The 21,280-nt window shown below is 45.2% G+C and overlaps 1 protein-coding gene and 1 pseudogene across 1 annotated transcript in view; one reads left to right on the top strand and one right to left on the bottom strand.

Annotated features, from left to right (window-relative positions):
- DNAH14 (dynein axonemal heavy chain 14) overlaps window positions 1-21,280 on the bottom strand; it is a 183,871-nt gene that overhangs the window by 146,547 nt on the left and 16,044 nt on the right. Inside the window, exons 11-12 of the mRNA XM_073556432.1 lie at window positions 20,589-20,752; window positions 17,683-18,030 (exon numbers count right to left, since the gene is read on the bottom strand). Of these exons, the coding sequence (XP_073412533.1) occupies window positions 17,683-18,030; window positions 20,589-20,752 (512 nt within the window). The remainder of the gene's footprint in view (window positions 1-17,682; window positions 18,031-20,588; window positions 20,753-21,280) is intronic.
- On the top strand, window positions 7,286-7,689 carry LOC141060140 (gamma-aminobutyric acid receptor-associated protein-like 2 pseudogene; annotated as a pseudogene).

Here is a 21,280-nt window from a genome sequence, read left to right as displayed (position 1 = left end):
TTGACAGAGGGGTTGCGAGTTCTCTTTCTGGGCTCCCTCTGGTGGTTACTGGAGGTAATGAGCTGATCTGATTGACAGAGGCTTACCACCTGATAATGAGGATGATGATTGGAGACCTGGGGTTTCAGATTGGGATTTAAGACAGCCGACTCCCTCTATCCCTGCTGGTGATTTTCTTCCTGTGCCTCCTGAGGTCTGATGTCTCCAGCTCTGTCCCTGCATGTTCAGCTAAGTGGTTCATTTGTTTTTCTGTTTGCATTAGATATGGTTTTGTCTATGTCTGTTTTCTGCTGGTTAGCCAGCTCCGTCCGGGGCTGTGCTGAATCACCGCCCCATATGTTACTGTGTTGTGAGTTCATTTTCCCCTTCGTCACTGAGGTCTGGTGAACTCCCTATTCTGGTGAAGGAAGGTAATGAGCCTGATTATCAGGCACCTGAACCTGATGAGGATGACTGGCTGAGTGGAGTCACGGACTGGATATAAGGCTGCCGACACCCTTCTGCCCTGCGGGTGATTTCTCTGTGGACTTCTAGGACACCAGTCTGATTCCTGCTCCTCTAAGCTAAGTTTTTCTGCTTTGCCTGTTTGCATTAGTGTTTTGTTTTTGTTTTCCTTGCTTTTCTGGATTCTGCCATTCCCTGCTGGGGTGAGCTGAATCTCCTTTTGCCTGTAGCTCTGTCTTCAGAATATTCCTGAGTACTGACATAGCTTTTTGAAGCCTAGCGTCTTCAGGGCCTTTTTCACTGTCAGTCTGTTGGCTCTTATTTTCATAGGGTTTTTCACGGATTGCAGACAGCAGCCTTCCTGTCCTTTTCTATCTAGCTAGACTGGGCCCTGTCTTTGCTCAGTCTATCTTTCTGCCTGCGTTAGTGTTTTCATCTTGCTTCACCCTCATTATATGTTGGGGGCTGCCTATTGCTTTGGGGTCTGCTCTGGGGCAGTTTAGTTTTCCCCTTTCTTTCTTTAGGCCTAGCTATTTCTCCGGCTGTGATCGAGGGGTCTAGGGCATCGTAGGAACCCCCCATGGCTACTGCTAGTTGTGTTGATAGGTTCAGGGGTCTGCAATCCGATAGCTGCCAACTTCTCTGGTTTTCTGGACTTAGCTAGCATTTCTGTTTTTGCCTCCTACGGTGACTCAATCATAACATTACTGCTTGTGCCAGTTTGTTTTGTCCCCTGTTAGATTGGTCTCTTTTTGCTCTGCTTTCAGAATATACCAGAGTGCTGATATAGTAGGGGGCGAAGTCATGCGACTTCAGTGTTTTTGTGCATCAGACGTGTTGGACTTTTTGCAGGGTTTTTTGCATGATTGCAGACAGTGTCTTTCCTTTCCTATCCTGTCTAGTCAATGTGGGCCCCATCATTTGCTCAGTCTATTTTCCTGCCTACGTTTGTTTTCATCTTGTCTCACCGACAATATATGTTTGGGGGCTATCTATTCCTTTGAGGTCTGCTTTGGGGCAGTTTAGATTTCCCCTTTCTTGCTTTAGGCTTAGTTAGCTCTCCGGCTGTGCCGAGGCATCTACAGTAGGATCATCGTAGGTACGCTCCATGGCTACTGCTAGTTGTGTGGATAGGATCAGGGTTCTGCAATCCGCTTAGTTACCAACCTCTCTGGTTTTCTGTGGCTTAGCCTGGGCCTGCTCTCCTCCTCGGTGACCCATTCATAACATAAGTGGTAGCTCTGTGATGCCTATACTGAAGCATGGCAGGGGCTTAATGATATCTACAGTGAAGCACGGTGGGGGTAAGTGATGCTTACAGTGAAGCATGGGGGAACACAGCGATATTTACAGTGAAGCATGGCGGGACCTTGGCAATGCCTACAGTTAAGCACAGTGATGGCTCAGTGAAGTCTACAGTTAAGCACGGTGGTGGCTCAGTGATGTCAACAGTCAAGCATGGCGGTGCCTCAGTGATGCCTACTGTCAAGCATGTCAGTGGCTCTATGATGCTTGCAATGAAGCATAGTGGTGGCTCAGTGATGCCTACTGTGAAGTTTGCTGGGGTTCAGTGATGTCTGCAGTGAAGCCATGCGAAAAACTCAAGAAGAGCTTTAATTTCAAATAAAGGACTTTACTCTTGTGTTTGTCTTTATTGCATTTAACTATGGTGTTAGTAATGGGGGTGTTATAGACACCTCTTCATTACTAACCCCTGAGCTTCATGTCAGATGAAATTACAAAGCTAACATAAACCACACTACTATTACCCTACTTGCCAATGCAACAGGGCAAGAGGGAAGACTGGATGCTAAGCGCTAAAATTGGCACATCTAATGGATGCGCCAATTCTGGGGTGGCTGAGGGCTAATGTTCTTAGTCTGGGATGAGACCAATATCCATGGCCTCTTCGTAGGCTATTAATATCAGCCCGCAGCTGTCTCATTAGCCTTTGCTGGTTAATAATAGAGAGGACCCTATTTTTTTGAGGAGGGGGTCACCCCTTTTTAAAAACCAGTCAAGGCTAACCTGGCAGCTGTGAGCTGATATTAATAGACTGGGAATCTCCATGTATATTACTCCCGTCCCAGACTATAAGCATCAGCCCCCAGCTGTCGGCTTTCCCTAAGCTAGTTACGAAAAATATGGGGGACCACACGCCATTGTTTTCTTTAATTTATTTAATTATTAGCTAAATACATGTACAATAAGCTACACATTCAAAACATTCATTATATATCTCAATGACATCTATCACCTAACTATCTCTGTATATAAGATTGTTTTATTAGTAAACTAGCTTGAAATGATAGAATTTTGACCAATTTTATTTACGCTAATGAGTGTGAGCCCTAAGGTTGTTAATATACAGGTGCATCTCATAAATTTAGAAAATCATCAAAAAGTTAATTTATTTCAGTTCTTCAATACAAAAAGTGAAACTCATATACAATATTATATAGAGTCATTACACACAGAGTGATCTATTTCTCGTGTTTATTTCTGTTAATGTTGATGATTATGGCTTACAGCCAATGAAAACTCAAAAGTCATTATCTCAGTAAATTAGAATACTTTATAACACCAGCTGAAAAAATGATTTTAAAATCCGAAATGTTGGCCTACTGAAATGTTTGTAATGACCCTATATAATATGAGTTTCACTTTTTGTATTGAAGAACTGAAATAAATTAACTTTTTGATGATATTCTAAATTTATGAGATGCACCTGTATTAACAACCTTAGGGCTCACACTCATTAGCGTAAATAAAATTGGTCAAAATTCTATGTCATTTCTAGATAGTTTACTAATAAAACAATCTTATATACAAATATACACTCACTGGCCACTTTATTAGGTACACCTGTCCAACTGTGTGTTAAGACTTAATTTCTAATCAGCCAATCACATGGCGGCAACTCAGTGCATTTAGGCATGTAGACATGGTCAAGACAATCTCCTGCAGTTCAAACCGAGCATCAGTATGGGGAAGAAAGGTGATTTGAGTGCCTTTGAACGTGGCATGATTGTTGGTGCCAGAAGGGCTGGTCTGAGAATTTCAGAAACTGCTGATCTACTGGGATTTTCACGCACAACCATCTCTAGGGTTTACAGAGAATGGTCCGAAAAAGAAAAAAAATCCAGTGAGCGGCAGTTCTGTGGCCGGAAATGCCATGTTGATGCCAGAGGTCAGAGGAGAATGGGCAGACTGGTTCGAGCTGATAGAAAGGCAACAGTGACTCAAATTGCCACCCGTTACAACCAAGGTAGGCAGAAGAGCATCTCTGAACGCACAGTGCGTCGAACTTTGAGGCAGATGGGCTACAGCAGCAGAAGACCACACTGGGTACCACTCCTCTCAGCTAAGAACAGGAAACTGAGGCTACAATTTGCACAAGCTCATCGAAATTGGACAGTAGAAGATTGGAAAAACGTTGCCTGGTCTGATGAGTCTCGATTTCTGCTGCGACATTCGGATGGTAGGGTCAGAATTTGGCGTAAACAACATGAAAGCATGGATCCATCCTGCCTTGTATCAACGGTTCAGGCTGGTGGTGGTGGTGTCATGGTGTGGGGAATTTTTTCTGGGCACTCTTTGGGCCCCTTGGTACCAATTGAGCATCGTTGCAACGCCACAGCCTACCTGAGTATTGTTGCTGACCATGTCCATCCCTTTATGACCACAATGTACCCAACATCTGATGGCTACTTTCAGCAGGATAATGCGCCATGTCATAAAGCTCGAATCATCTCAGATTGGTTTCTTGAACATGACAATGAGTTTACTGTACTCAAATGGCCTCCTCAGTCACCAGATCTCAATCCAATAGAGCATCTTTGGGATGTGGTGGAACGGGAGATTCGCATCAGGGATGTGCAGCCGACAAATCTGCGCCAACTGTGTGATGCCATCATGTCAATATGGTCCAAAATCTCTGAGGAATGCTTCCAGCACCTTGTTGAATCTCTGCCATGAAGAATTGAGGCAGTTCTGAAGGCAAAAGGGGGTCCAACCCCTTACTAGCATGGTGTACCTAATAAAGTGGCCAGTGAGTGTAGTTAGTTAGGTGATAGATAGATTACTCTAATTTTGTGAGATGCACCTGTATAAGGCAAGGGGATTAAAAAAAACATGTTTCTAAAGAATACCGAGCTTCATGTTGGCATCATTGTCATGATCCATGCTGGATCAGGACTGATAAAAAGCACAGGTAACCTTTTTTTTTTCTTAAGCTGTGGTTAAGTTTGGTTTTTGCCCCCGTGGCCATTAGGATTATTGCACTGTGGTGTCGTTTGTTCTAAGTTTGCCCCAGTGGTGGTGAGCGCCATTGCACTCTAGTTTCTTTAGTTTAGTGCACATGATTAGAATGCAGGTGTGATTGGTGGCTCTGCTATAAAAGAGTCACAGGTGTTGCAATCAGTGTTGGTGATAGTGTTAATTTCAACCATCCTTGGTGGAGGAAGGAGCTGGAGAGCGTTCCTTGCAGCACTGTCTTAGCCCTGGAATTTCCTTGTAGCTCTGACAGAGCTTGGTGGAAGCGATTCAGGAGGAGAGCTGCATGCTGGTGGTGGACTCTGTTGCCAGGAGCAAGTGCAACAGAGTAAAGCTAAGTGGTGTTTCCCTGTTTGTGTTTTTCCTTAGTGTGTATTAGTACAGCGGTGGGGCCAGTGCCTGCGCCACCCAGCTCCCTAGCAAGGGATAGGTGTAGGGTGTGCTAGGGCGACAGGTTTCTGATCGGCGCCCGGTGCGGAACCGGCATAGGGAACGTTAGGAGCGTAAGGGACACTGACTCAGGGGAGTGCAGGAGGGCTCCACGTCCCCTTTCCCTATCGCAGGGCCCACCATTGTAACTGTTTTCCCTTCCCCTTGTCTTGTTGTTTTAGTTACCGGCCAGCGAGCCATGTCACACAGGACAGTATCACGTGCCGCGTCTTGTTCTTTTAGTTACCGGCCTGCTGGTCACGTCACACAGGACGGGTCCACGTGACAATCATATGGTGGCACCCAGAATTCCCACGGTTGGTCATCCAAACATGGCCATACCAATCCATCTATGTGAATGTCTAGTACACGAGTCTTACAAATGTATATTTGATTCATACTATCTTGAAAAATACTGCAAGTTCCCAATATGCTCTTCTGGGGTATATTTACTGTACTTCCAGTACTTATATAAGCACATATGTATATATATATATATATATATTTTTTTTTTTTTTTTTTTTTTTTGCATCTTTTCCTGACAAATCCTTCATGAATGAGTCAAGATTTTAGTACTGAAAAATGAATTTTACACATGTATTATTGATTTGTTGTCTGAAGTGCTCAAAGTCTGATATGATACCCCACCGGGAGTTATAATAATGCCTGCAGATGCTAGACATGACTGCAGAACTCATGAAATACATGATTGCTCAGGAGCTACTGCCAAAGGACGCCAGTTCTACAAGTGGCTCTACAACTACCAGGCTCATCAGCAATCATGCACCAATCATCACAAGTTACTACACCTTAATTTCTCTACCGATGGTGGCCAATATCACCACGAACAACAATGGGGAAAAGCAGGATCAAACCAAGCACGAATGCATCCTCCTCTCCAGTCCCCGCTGAACCCGAGGTCATGCAACCCGCCAAGTCTTCAGGCAGAAGCAAAAGCTTAATCTTATCTCCTAAACTCATTGAGACATTCAACAACAATGACTCCTCTCTAGTAGACAGCCGGTTGATCACCAAACGTAAGTGCACTTCTACACAGACATAAACTGCTGCTACAACAGGAACCGAGTGCCGTCATTGTGCAGCTCACCTCAGATGAAGGACTTGGTGAGGTGAAGCCCTTGGTCAGATTGAGAAATTCAGTTCAGCACGGACAGATGGCTTTGGTGCACCAGAAGGATCCAGTTGGAATGGCAAAGGCTCATGTGGCAGGCAGGCAACTTGTGTAGCAGTATTAGACAACAACAAAACAGAGTCGACTAAGCGACGGGGATCCAAAGTAGTATCGCTAAATTACTTAGGAGATTCTGAGGCAAAACTGGTCCATCAGAGTTATTTTATCAATATAGCACAGAGCTAGTTTTGTCACATAGAGTTCAGGCAGAACCTGCCAGCAAGATAGCAGAGCTTGCTTAGACATGAGGTTCACGCAGAACAGGAAGACAATTCACGGTACAGGTGTCAGAGCCAACTACCTGAATACTCATGCAGCTTCCAATTTAATGTCTGGGAGTGGACCTCAAAAAGAGTGTGCCAGATGTGCAAAAAAACCCAGAAGGAACTGGATGTGGCAGATGAAGGACACAGAGGCAGACACTGGAGCCAGGACAGGTGAGTAATAATTGGGTAACCACACCACTGAGCTTGAAGAAAAGAAGTATAATGCCAAAGAGGTAGTAACTTCTCTTTATGACTTGACTGCTTAGATCTGCATGTAGATATGTTCCTCTGCAGATACAAGGCCTTAAAAAAAGAGGAGATTGGCCCCTCTCTACCCTAACCATTGACAGGCTGGGTGGAATCTTGGAATCTAAAAGCACTGATGGAAACCAAGAGACATTACTAAGCTAAAATTTGACTATTGTGTCTCAAATTAAAAGACTAATTTCTAGTTGTCTCATCCCAGAAGAGAAAAGAGTTTCTCTATGAAAGACCAGTCCAATTTACCATTCCATCCTGCAAAACCTCAATGATTTCTCTTCATATGGAAACTCTGTTAGGAGTATTCTCCCATAATTCTCTGATGCCCCACCCTTTCCTGTTAGAGACCACACCTCTTTCTATTAGAGTTCCCGCTCCTGAAAAACATCATACTGATCCGTTGTCAGTACTTGGTAACATGAAGTGGATGTTTAAAGAAGAACACCCATTGGCACAGAGGCATGCTGCGTCATCAAAAATCCAAGCCAGTTATCCAAAATTACGCTCCAATAATCCTGGAGAAAATACCTGGTTCTCATGTTACGGGTATCGATAAGTGGAAATACCTGGTATTTTCTGATATCATCGTTGAGTTGTTTATGTTGATTATCAAAAAAAAGCCTTCAACTGCCTTCAGAAATGGACACCGTCCTCCTTGTAGGCAAGACCAAGCCTCAGTCTGGTGTAACCATGGGACAGATATACGAGAAGGAAAAAGAGGCCGATGGATTTTTGTACGTGTCGTACAGCGGAAAAAATAGAAGAACGCATCTAGTGATGGTTGGAGAGGTTTACATTGAAGGAGACGTATGCATTGTGTAAACCCCCCGGACATGATACACAACTGGTCAATATAGGTAAAAGCTTCCCTTGTCCTTCATCATATAACCAGTATACTTGTCATTTATTTGTGTCGTCCTTCGCGAATAACCAAATTTTTCCTGCTAAAGACGTTTACATTGATTTGGGAATTTGAAATCAGTGACGTCAAGGTTTCATCATGTGGGAGGTCAAGGAACGGGGGGCGCGGAGAAGCGAGAAATGGAAGTTGGAGATGCAAAGAACAAGGCAAAAAAGAATTGGTCTGGGCTTAAAAATGTAGTCTGTGCCCAAAGCATTTACCTCCAAGTTGGCAAGTATGTGCTTAAGACATTTACCGACGCTATCTATAAAGTACAAGTTGGTATTAGTGATTAATATTGCAATCCACAATGGTGTCAAGGTGAGCCAAGTGATCCCTTGTTTGGTGGCCAAGGTGGTCGCTGTCCTCTTGTCGGCTAAACCCTCAGTGTGTGAGGTGAGTGGTGAAGAATACTGATGGGCAGTATGAAGAATGACTGCCCACGTCTCGCTACATCACCACATGGGCATGCTCTGGAGAATACTGGGCCAGGGAGGAATGTAAAGGTGACCCACATAACCCAAAGTTTTAGATCAGTAGTGATTGGAGCTGAGCAGCTTACATCAAAAAAATTATGGAAGAGTAATGTTGAAAAGAACTATGTCCATGTCCTTATCCATGTACATTACATGTCCAGATGAAGAAGATGACTCCGCTCTTTAAACTGAGATGGCCGGTTATGTTATACCCACCGGTCTCTAACATCAGCGATCTCTTAGCGTTTAAGTGCTTAGATTTGGTTTGGAGGTTCCTAGCATCAAGTCATGGGTGCCCATGGCTAGCTTGTTGGTCCAGACATCTAGAATTATAGGGGTTGTCCAGGACATTGATGGCTTATTCTTTGGATAGGTCATAAATGTCTGATCAGCGGGCATGTAACATCCAACACCCCCAGCAATTATTCAGTAACGGAGCTGCACAGCTCCATCGATAAAATAGTGGCCACGGCTTGGTACTGCACATGCGCCCCCTACTGATTTGGTTTGAAAAGGGTGCAGTACCTGGCCGCGGCCACTATACAGTTGACGGAGCTGTGCTGTGCCGACACCAGGAAGAGCTGATTGAAGGGGGTGCGATGGCAGGTTCAGGTCACTAAGGAACATTTATTACAAAATAAAAAGAAAAAAAAGTTAAAACTCTCCCTTCTCCTTTTTCCATTCCGAAAACAAAAAAATAAGTCTATTTGGAATCTTGCGTCTGTAATAGTTCAATCTTCCAAAATATAAAAATTAATCTTCCTATACAATTACATAAAAAAATGCCTCAGTTGACTGCCTTCGTACCCCAGACCCAAAAATAAAAAAATAAAATGTACCCTGAAATGGTACCAATAAAAATATCAAGTCCTCACACAGCTCCATCAACAGAAAAAAAAAATTATGGGTCTCAAGGAAAAAAATAAATTTAGAATTTTTATTTATTTATTTTTTAAGTTGTAATCATATTTACTGTACCTGCGGAATAAAGTTACTGAAAAAAAAAATAGAATTCGAATTACCGGTAATTCGGTTTCTAGAAACCTTCCACGACAGCATAGGAGGTTGTCTCCACGCCCTAATAGGGGACAGGAAGTACAAAGAGGTTAAAAGGCCCCTCCCACCTCCCTCTCACCAGTGACTTATAACTGAACTCCGTAGCACCGGTTACCTTAAGATTCTCAGGATTTGTCCAAGAATACAGGGAGGTAAATAGTGCTGTCGTGGAAGGTTTCTAGAAACCGAATTACCGATAAGTCTAATTCTATTTTCTCTAGCAACCTTCCACGACAGCATAGGAGGCATACCAACCTATACTGCACCTGGGGGGGGGGGACAACGGCCTGAAGAATTTTTCGGCCAAAGATTAGAACCCAGTTGGACCAAGGTCCAACCTATAGTGCTTAGTAAAAGGTATGTAATGAGGACCAAGTTGCAGCCCTGCAGATCCGCTCGGAGGATGCACCTGCCCTCTTAGCCCATGAGACAGAGGTAGACCGTGTTAAATGAGCCCCGATTCCCGTAAGGGGTGTGATGTTCTATGCTAGATATGTTTCAGAGATGGCCTTCTTGAGCCAGTTGGCATTGGTGTTTTTTGTCACCCTCCTTCCTTTATTTGCACCCGACCGGTTGTGGTCAATTCTATAGGGCTTAGTACAACTCAAGTAGTGAAGGTTTATGTGCCTTACACCAAGCATATGAAAACATTTCGTTTTTAGGATTGCTGGGTTCTGGCAAAAATGAGGAAAGAATTATATTCTGTGACCTAATAAAGTTAGACACGACCTTCAGGAGAAAGGATGGATCAAGGGAGAGAACTAGAGAATCATTCCTAATGGTTAGGTAGGGCTCTCTATTTTAAAGAGCCTGGAGCTCCCCTATACGCCTCGCTAAGGTTATTGCTTACAAGGAAGGCCGCTTTACAGCAGAGGAGCTGAGAAGTATAAGATGATAGAGGCTCAAAGGGGGATTGAGTGAGCCCCCTTAAGCACCCCATTTAAGTTCAATTGTGGAATGACAATTTGCTTTTTGGGATGTAGCCTAGTGACTGATGTCATGAACCTTCTTATGCCCCGGTGGCTGGCTAAGTCGCAGTTGAACCTGAAGCTCAAGGCCGAGACTTGTACCTTCCGGGTGCTAGGTTTTAGGCCTAACTCAAGCCCCTTCCGTAAGAAATCCAGGATATGATGGGTCAGGAGGATTCGGCAGGCACAATGATGAAAATCTCTTCCATACTTTGTTGTATATGGCATTGGTGACTGGCTTCCTTGATTTCTAAGGGGTCTTAATCACCACCTCTCATAGACCCTTGGCCCTCAGGATCTGGGTCTCAGTAACCAGGCCGCTAACTTCCTTCCCCAAAGGTTTGGGTGGTGTAGGGGGCCCTGCAGGAGGAGGTCATCCTCCAAGGGTAAGAGGAGCGGTCCATCTACCTGGAGTCCTGTAATTAAGGAAACCCAGCTCCTCTTCCCAGCGGAGCCACCAAGATGGCCGTGGTTCGATCTTCTCGGATCTTTCTCAGGGTTGCGGCAAGGATTGAAATTGGGGGAGAGACCTGCGCCAAATGGACCCACTTGTGAGCAAATGCATCTACCCCTAGTGATCTATCCCTGGGGTACAGGGAGAAATAGTTTCCTACTTGAGCTTTTCTGCTTGATGCTAGCAGATCCACCTCCGAAAAGGCCCCACTTGTTCACTAGTTTCTGAAAGATTCTTCCATTCAGACTCCAGTCACCAGCCTGGATACATCTTCTGCTCAGGAAGTCTGCCTGAAGATTGGAGGTCCCCTTTAGGTGGACTGCTGTTAGTGAAAGGAGGTGCCTTTCGGCTCAAGAAAGTATTCGTCCTGAAAGATTTTTTAGGCTGTTGCAAATGCATGACCCGTGGCCCAGGGCCGGCCTGAGAGATTACGGCGCCCTAGGCAAAACTATTTTGTTGCGCCCCTGCTATTCTTGGCAGTAGATGAAAACTTGGGATATAAATTTAGGAGCAAAATAAACCACAACAACAATGATTAATTAACTCTCTCCTAACTCTTTAATCTTCTGAGAAGTTGTATAGGACAAATATATACAAAGTAATCAATAACACAAAACAAAAACGACCATAGTTAATTAAAATTTTTGTTTCCTTGCCTTTTTTTTTTTTGAAAAGGATGACACCAGGTCACCGAGATTAATTTGTTTAGCAACTTCAGATTCTATCGAAATTGTTGCCAACCCAACCAACCTCTCTTGCGTCATATTTGCCCTTAAATATGTACACTTTTCTTTCCATCCCTAAAACTTTTTGCCTTTTGAAAAGATTTTTTTATAATTTTTTTCTATTTTTTCTCTGGCGTCCCCTTTGGGTCGGCGCCCTAGGCGGCCGCCTAGTTCGCCTATACGTTCGGGCCGGCCCTGCCGTGGCCTGCGATGGCGGGCTGGTCTCCCATTCTGGTCCCGGCCTCAATCTGCTTAGCGGCCGCCACCTGACAAATTCAGTCACGCTCAGCCTAGAATGGCCGGTGGCACTAACTTCGTGCCACCTTTGTCATAGATCCTGATATGATGACCCTGGGCCAGGTGTCTTGCAGCCAGGAAGCTTCCTCCACTGCTCTCAGTGAAATTGGAAGATCTCGTACTCACTTCTTGACTCCATAACCCCTGGAATGGCAGCTGGGATACCACGGCTGCGACCAAGAGGACATGGGACCAGCTGACGCCTCTGCGCAGATTTTTGTGGTCCATCTACCAAGCCAGTGAAGCTCTTACTTTCCCTGGGGTCAGGACTCTCCTGTTTAGGCAATTGTGATCTCTGTCCAATTTCCCAAGATATGGGACTGGAGGATTCTGGCATGGGCCTGCGCCTCGAGCACCGACTGGATGCAGGACGCCCTCGATCTTAGCACTGACATAGCTGACCAGAGGGTCGGGGACCTCTGCTTTCTGAAGCTCGAGATCTTTGATATTATAGTCACTTGATGAGCTTCCAGAAGGAAGGACATCTGTTTCCTTGAGTCTAACAGGACTCCCAAAAGCCTTATCTCCTGAGAGGGTTTGCTCTGTGGTTTTTTATATTCGGGATCCACCCCAGAGATTGGAGAATATCCAGAGTTTGAGCTACCTGGTTTTCCAGAGTCTGGTAGGAGGTTCCTATTATCAATAGGTCATCCCGGTAAGGTACAATGCATATACCCTGGCCTCGGACATGGGACACAGCTCCACCATAGGTTTTGAAAATACTTGTGGGGCAGAGGATATCCCAAAGGGAAGCACTTTCCTCTGGACCCCGACGGACCGCAAACCTTAGATATTTCCTGTGAGTAGGATGAAAAAGGAATGAGAAAATAGGCATCCTTCAGGTCTATGGTTGCCCTGAAGGAATGAGATCCTATCAAGAGAATGGCAGCCTTTACTGACTCCATTTTCCTTAAGTTTATTATTATTATCCTCCCCTGTGGGCTCCCTTTCATGCTCTCCCACAGGGAACTGAGATATGGCCGCTCTGATTGCAGGAGCTGAATGCCGGACTTTAGCGTTGCCAAAGTTTCCTGAGATGGTAGGGAGGTGACCCAGACCCCGCAGGGAGGAGGATTCGAATTCTAGAAGAAGGTCGTCCTTGATTACACTGAGAACTCAGGGGCTATTCCCATGCCGCTACTGGCCCGACCTCAAGCTGCTTAGCGGCTGCGATCTGACGAGGGCATGCAAATTCAGCTTAGAATGGCTGTTGACCCCACCAGGTCCGAGTCATTGTTCCTCCTGTTGTTGCTGCTGGGGGACTAGGATATTACTGCCTCTCCCCTTAGTATAGCTCCATCCCTTCCCTTTTAGCTGGGATGACTGGTTCTGGGGGGCTCGAGAAAACCGCTTCCTTGGGGTCCTACGCATGACCCCGGACCTGCGAACGCGGCCCAGCCCAGGCTCAAGCTGCTTAGCGGCCGACACCGCCATTGCTCCCTTTCCAAGGATTTCATTCAGAGCTGGGCCAAAGACGTGTACACCTTTGAAGGGGATGAAATAAGCTTAACCCTGAAGGTAATATCCCCGCTCCATGTTTTAAGCCAGAGGGCTTGCCTGGCAGAATTAGACGGATTATTATAGATGCGTCCGCCAGGAAGCCTGTACCTCTGTAGTATGGGAAGCGAGTCAAGAAGCTCACCCCCTGAGCCTGAGAACTATGATTTTCTAGCTCCTCTATCCACTGGAAGAGGGATCTAGAAACGCACGTGGAAGCAATTCCCGATTTCAGGGCAGAGGTCTTCCAGACTTTTCTGAGAAGGCTCTCTATTTTAAGGTCCCTCGGGCCTTAAGCTGGGATGCATCATCAACATGGAAGAACTGTCCTTTACACGACTCCTGCCACTTGAATATCCACTTTCGGAATTGATTGGGTCTCAAGCTACCTAGCAGCCGCCATCTGACAAATGCAGTCACCCTCAGCCTAGAATGGCAGGCGGCTTTTTGAAAGCATGACCTGCATTTGTATGCATCACCCCCAGAGGGAACATATGTTTAAGTTGTGATGGAGCGGAATAGTTGTCTGTTTGGCTACCTCCAAACATTTACCAGGGATTGCTGGTCTCCCATTCTGGCCAGCTTCAAGTTGCTTATTGGCTGACACCTGACGGGAGCGGCACAAACCAGCTCCTCCACCTACTCCGAAGAAAAAAAAAATGATATCTTCTGGCTTCAGAGGTTCTAGGGGCTCTTGACTCCTCTCACTCAGATCATAAGTCGTCCGAAAAAAGTTTGTTTGTTTTTTTTTTTTGAGGGAGGTGAGCCCGCAGGTGAAGGAGGTGGAGGAGGGGAGAAACTTGGAGGATAGGTGGCAGCCCACCTGAGCACAGGGAGAACAAACACACTCCTTGCAGATGTCATCCACCCATGCTGCAAAGCACCAGTGCTTTGCTCCCTGACCACTCCGTCTGTGCATGCCTGACAATTCCCCCCCCACCCATGCTGAGTTTTATGTTACATACGGCGCATTTAACGGACATTTTGGTGGTATTAGTGCCTTTATGGGAGGACTTGTCTCCCTACAAGAACAGAGAGAAGTATTTTGATGAACTTAGACCCCTATACCCAGGACGGCACCAATAGGACCCACCCCAATAGACACTTAGTGTGGCTGGGGCAGCGATGGGCTCTGCAGATGCAGGGCAGGAAGAACTATGCTGACAGGGGATTCGTCTTACCTGTCGGCATCTTCCGGCGGGTTTGTAAAAAGTTAAAAACCCGCCCTCAGCGCTTCCTTAATTTTCCCCCCCCTCCTCCCAGGGTCCAGAGCAGGCACAGTCATTTCTGGCGAGCTCTGCATGCTGTCAGCAATCCGGGGGCTCGCCACAAGCCGGACCGGAATTCACCGGCGCTCCAGGGTGGAACGCATACCTTGGAAATGTGCCACTTCCGGGACACCGATAGCCGTGCGTGCAGGAGGAGGAGAGACCGGAGAGCTGTGGGAGGCCTCCGGTCGGGGATCACTGGCCCGCTTTACCCCCCGAGGGAGCGCAGGTGGGCCAGGAAGGTCCCGAATTCAAGAAGACAGGAGCAGCACGGAGGCGGGAAGGCAGAGCCACCGACCACCACTGCCCGGCCATTTAGAAATCTGTCAGGTACACTGCAGCAGCCGGCCACGCAGCATACCTCTAACTGTTAGGAACGGCAGAATGCACTAAATAAATAAATAATAAAGTGAGTTCGCCGTTCGGGGTCCACCGTGCAGAAGATGTTAACACGGCTGCTAATTAATGGCAGACGCGCTATATGGCGGTATAACGCGCACGGGTTCAATGTCACCCAATGTGCGGAAAGCGGACTCTGTTAGCTCACAGAGGCGCTGTAGCATAAACATAAACGCCGAACCTGCTAGACCCACGGGTCTCAGCGGAATTGCAGGCATGGTATCCGGTCACAGGACAGGGCCCAAGACTGTGGTCGGTGTCCGACTAGATCTACCGTGCATGCGGCGTCGCTACTGCGGACGCCGGTAAGTGCTGCCGAATGCTGCGCGGCGGCAGACACAGCTGCTTTGCGATAGTGCCGAGACGTGACACCATCGGACGCTAGTGTAGAGGTGTGGTGTGCACAGTGGCCTATGGCTTGCCACTGACTGGCGCTGACTCTTTCCCTAGTTCCCTATCCACATGCGTAATATCAGAGGGAGGGGAATCTTAATAAGTCAGTCACCAGAGTCATACATCCATCACCATTCACACATCTAGCAAGAAGAGTCTATACTAGCGCATGGCCGAGCGGCCATGCGGGCCTTTTATAGCCGTGCGCTGCCGGGACCTTCCAGATCTCTGAGATGGACCAATCAGATCTGGAGAAGGATTTGAGCACGTGACTCCCGACCTCCAATGGGAGATTGTCTCGTGAGCATGCTCAGTAGAGCAGCAGAGGGAATGGCTTGCTGCAGAGTAGCATGTGAGGCTCTGGATTTCTGTTGTGTCGCTGCAGGAATCCGACGCCTAACACTAACCTCTCCATGCCCCATGGAGGACAGGAAAGACACTGGTGAGAAGGAGGTGGGAGGGGCCTTTTAACCTCTTTGTACTTCCTGTCCCCTATTAGGGCGTGGAGACAACCTCCTATGCTGTTGTGGAAGATTGCTAGAGAAAATGTAACTCAGGCAACAATGGTGGAATTTAAGTTTTTTTTTTAACAATTTCAGCTGATTTGTGTTTTTCCCCCATTTACCAGTACATTATAGGATAAAATGAACAGTGTCATCCAAAAACAACAAATCATTCCTCCCCCCCCCCAAAAAAAAAAAAAAATCCTATAATGTATACAGAGCAGGAAATAAAGTTAATGCAAATACGTGAAGATTGCGAATCCTTCAAGGCAATCGTTGATTATAGAATGGATACATTATTCATCATCTCGTGAATCCGGCGCCCGAAAATATATGATAATACCCCGAACATATTCCACTCCGCCACAAATCAGCACTCAGACAGCGCGCAACGCAGAATTATCCACTTGGGAGAAGATTGCAGGAAACTTGATGAAGGAGACAAACGATTTCAAGTATTAAGAAGTTTGAATTGTTTCAGAATGTCTGTAATCCCGGACCGATGAGTGCAGGGAACGTCTGTGGAGGCACGACCAAACTTAAACTTTTTTTTTTATAATTTTTCTTTTATATTTTTGTAATTTAAAAAAACTTCAGAGATTGTTAAAAAAAAAATAATAAAAATTGTGTTACAATTTTCTGAGACCTGTAACTTTTTTGCTGTGTGCGGAGCTGCACATTTTATTGGACCTTTTTGAGGTCCAAAAAACATTTTGATTGTTTTTTATTCCAATTTTTTAGGGAATTGGGGAGACCCTCACGACCCCCCCCCCCCCTCAATAACAGGAAAATCATTTTTTTTTTTTTTTTTTACGTTCAACGTACAATTTATAGAATCTTACATTTTGTTTTCCAATGGTTTGTGTTGAATTTTTAATGATATAACAAATAACGATATTTAATGGGATAAATGATAAAGGCAAAAGAAGGGTGGGAAAAGGTGAAGGGGAAAGGAAGGCAAACTTTACTAGGGAATATGGGAAATTTATTTTAATTATATTTTTCATTTTCAGACACGTTATCAAATGTTATTTTTTTTTTGCATTTTTTTTTATTTATTTTTGGGGAAAAATGGGGTGATTTAAACTGTGGGTCTGATCCAGGGGCCTGGTCTGGGGGTCTGAATTAGTTTAGGGGTCTGGTCTGGGAGTGTGAACTAGTTTAGGGGTCTCGTCTGGGGGTCTAAATTAAAGGATATGGTCTTGGAGTCTGAATTAATTTAGGAGTCTTATACGGGGTCTGAATTAATGTAAGGGTCTGGTCTGGGGTTTTGTCTGATATTTTAGGCTCTTTTTATACAATCCCAGGCAATTTGGGGCAGATCCCGGTCGAAAATTGAGTCCAGTACTGGTGGTCACACATGCTCAGTAGCTCACTCCCACGCATTGGATCCCCTTGAGCATAGGAAGAGGTGGAGTGGTTCCTGCTACTGGACAACACATCCAGTAAGAATACAAATGCAATATTGATTTCTGTAAAAATAAAGCAAACTTTAAAGGGGAAACCTGCAAAAAACAAGTCCTTTTAAAAACGGAGTTGGCGCAGCAATCAGCTTCTCCCATCCTGGGTGATCAGGTTTTATCGCGAGTGAAGATTTGTTACGGGGACATGCAGCACTGCTTGGTAGCCAGTCAATTGGCCCAAGCGCTTTGGGACATTATGGATGAGAACGTGAAATGTGTACTTGGTGGATAGGCGATACTTTGCATTTGTGGGGAAACCCCTTTAAACATTTCTGACTGCTTGCAGCCACCACTAGAGGGCGCAGAGGAGCTTGGTGCATACAATTAATACACTGAAATCCAAGGGAATAATATGATACCAGAAGCTATGGATTACGGATGAACTCAGAGAAAAATGGGGCACAGCTTTCCTTACCTCCAGTAGCTGGATATTTTTGGTGTACGCCATTGCAGGCAGGGAGGTGTGAATGATATCTACAACTGAGCTCAGATGCTGCAGGCACGCCGTCTGAAAGTCTCGGCTCCTCACTTTGATATTGAGGACTCTTCTCTCGATGTCCATGTGCTGACACTCCTGGGTGAAGCCTTTCATCGTGGCCAGGATGCTCCGATAGTCCTCCGGGGGCAGCTCCGTCTGGGCGCTGCTTATCTTCCCCTTTACAGTCTCTGCTGTCCTCACCATGGCGCAGAATCTGGTGAAGTGACTGCTGTACCGGTCCACTTCCTCCATGGAGAATTTCATGATCAACACTATACCTCTCACCTGTAAATTATTAGCAGGAACGTCGTCGGTGTGGAACATTCAGGAAGTTTTGGGTGAACTGTCACTTACGCAAATCAACAGGTACCAAGAAAATGTCCCCACACCCATTATCAGATTACCTATCAGGAATCTGTAGGCACCGACTGCCTGCCACCCACTGAGCAGGGAATGCCTTAACGCACTATTCCTTTGCTCCACTGCTTACTTACCTTTTTCACTAACTCACATTGCTCATGCCAGTGCAGGATTCACAGTGATATTGCTCAGTCCTACATATAAAATCAATCCTTCATGCTTCTGCTTTCTTGTATCTCACTCAAGTGTCAGATTCGCAGTTACTCTGCTCAGTACTACAATATGACGTATTCTATGTAGATGACTTCAAGAAAGTGTTATATCTCAACCCAGGCTGGATTCACAGCTGCACTGTACAATACTGCAGGCTGCTGCTTTTTAGTAATTGTTTTTTTTTTTAAATCTCACACCACTACTGGATTAGCAGCTACAGTTGTGGCCAAAAGTATTGACACCCCTGCAATTCTGTCAGATAATACCCAGTTTCTTCCTGAAAATGATTGGAAACACAAATTCTTTGGTATTATTATCTTCATTTAATTTGTCTTAAATGAAAAAGCACAAAAAGAATTGTCCTAAAGCCAAATTGGATATAATTCCACACCAAACATAAAAAAAGAGGGTGGACAAAAGTATTGGCACTGTTCGAAAAATCATGTGATGCTTCTCTAAATTTGTGTAAATAACAGCACCTGTAACTTACCTGTGGCACCTAACAGGTGTTGGCAATAACTAAATCACACTTGCAGCCAGTTGACATGGATTAAAGTTGACTCAACCTCTGTCCTGTGTCCTTGTGTGTACCACATTGAGCATGGAGAAAAGAAAGAAGACCAAAGAACTGTCTGAGGAATTGAGAAACTAAATTGTGAGGAAGCATGAGCAATCTCAAGGCTACAAGTCCATCTCCAAAGACCTGAATGTTCCTGTGTCTACCGTGCGCAGTGTCATCAAGAAGTGTAAAGGTCCATGGCACCGTGGCTAACCTCCCTAGATGTGGACGGAAAAGAAAAATTGACAGGAGATTTCAACGCAAGATTGTGCGGATGTTGGATAAAGAACCTCGACTAACATCCAAACAAGTTCAAGCTGCCCTGCAGTCCGAGGGTACAACAGTGTCAACCCGTACTATCCATCGGCGTCTGAATGAAAAGGGACTGTATGGTAGGAGACCCAGGAAGACCCCACTTCTTACCCCGAGACATAAAAAAGCCAGGCTGGAGTTTGCCAAAACTTACCTGAAAAAGCCTAAAACATTTTGGAAGAATGTTCTCTGGTCAGATGAGACAAAAGTAGAGCTTTTTGGGCAAAGGCATCAACATAGAGTTTACAGGAGAAAAAAAAGAGGCATTGAAAGAAAAGAACACGGTCCCTACAGTCAAACATGGCGGAGGTTCCCTGATGTTTTGGGGTTGCTTTGCTGCCTCTGGCACTGGACTGCTTGACCGTGTGCATGGCATTATGAAGTCAGAAGACTACCAACAAATTTTGCAGCATAATGTAGGGCCCAGTGTGAGAAAGCTGGGTCTCCCTCAGAGGTCATGGGTCTTCCAGCAGGACAATACCCCAAAACACACTTCAAAAAGCACTAGAAAATGGTTTGAGAGAAAGCACTGGAGACTTCTAAGGTGGCCAGCAATGAGTCCAGACCTGAATCCCATAGAACACCTGTGGAGAGATCTAAAAATGGCAGTTTGGAGAAGGCACCCTTCTAATATCAGGGACCTGGAGCAGTTTGCCAAAGAAGAATGGTCTAAAATTCCAGCAGAGCATTGTAAGAAACTCATTGATGGTTAGCGGAAGCGGTTGGTCGCAGTTATTTTGGCTAAAGGCTGTGCAACCAAGTATTAGGCTGAGGGTGCCAATACTTTTGTCTGGCCCATTTTTGGAGTTTTGTGTGAAATGATCAATATTTTGCTTTTTGCTTCATTCTCTTTTGTGTTTTTTCATTTAAGACAAATTAAATGAAGATAATAATACCAAAGAATTTGTGTTTGCAATCATTTTCAGGAAGAAACTGAGTATTATCTGACAGAATGGCAGGGGTGTCAATACTTTTGGCCACAACTGTACAATGGTCAATAATGCTGCATAAGGTCCTCAGTGCCGATGCTTTCTAATAAGTGTTTTTCCTTCTATCTCACCCTAATGCTGGATTCAAAACTACACTGCTCAGTACTGCTGTATAATATCGTCCATGCTGTTACTACTTCTGAATATGTGCTACATAGAGACAGGAGAGCAGAGACCCCTCATGTCTGTGTTTACAGCTAGTCTCCATCTACTATCTCAGTGACAACTGAAAATTAGAGATACAGTCTGCAGAGGGGAAAGCTGGTGAAAATACAGGATATAAGTCATATAATTAGCAGATGTAGTGTTACTCCTCATGTACACACACAGACAACAGATTATTCTTAAGTTTGCTTTAAAATCCCAACTAATGATATTGTGCAGTTCTGTTGGGGGTGAGGGACACGTACCCTTCTTTGATAATCTGAATCCGGTCCTAGAAGAAGCTCACAGTTAGGCCAGATTTTATTTGGCCTCCTTGTTGTCCCTTCATCAGGAGGAGTTTTCTTCTCACGACCTTGCGGAATGAAGAATATTGAGAAACCGGGATCCTCACTAAGAGGAGAGAGTTTGCCTGCAATATGGTGAAGAAAAAACATCAGTACATAGTCCTTCCTTAGGTCTACCATCATCCTGTTCTCCTCTAAAGTCATCTCCATGTGATGCAGGGAGCCAGTATGTAGGCCAAAGGAGGTCAGCCTGCCACAATATAACATAACTCCGCCAGAAAACGCCACATCGAAATCAGCCAGGACAATAGATGCACATACCCAAATATACTGGCAGGGAGTGGACACCAGCAGACAACCATAATAAAATCCCTGCTTAAGGCAGATATTAAAATTTCTACCAAGGTCTATTCATGTTTTTGGAAAAATATTAATAAAAGAAACCAGGGTCCTTAAAAGAGAAGATCTGGACAAACATCCTCCATGCTTGTCAATCTGAGGATAGGGTAAATGGTAAGATCACTTATTCCCCAAGACCTCATACACACCAGAAGTCTGCCCTGGAAGAAACAGAAATATGGTCGTTGGTCTTCATTTCATCTGGTTGCAGCATCACGCCCCATAAAGCGGCCGTAGCTTCTCTACTGCTCCCG

This window comes from Dendrobates tinctorius, unplaced genomic scaffold, assembly GCF_039654945.1.
Source record: "Dendrobates tinctorius isolate UK_male_01 unplaced genomic scaffold, ASM3965494v1 ptg000232l, whole genome shotgun sequence".
NCBI lineage: Eukaryota > Metazoa > Chordata > Amphibia > Anura > Dendrobatidae > Dendrobates > Dendrobates tinctorius.
This window is presented reverse-complemented; position numbering and strand designations above follow the sequence as displayed.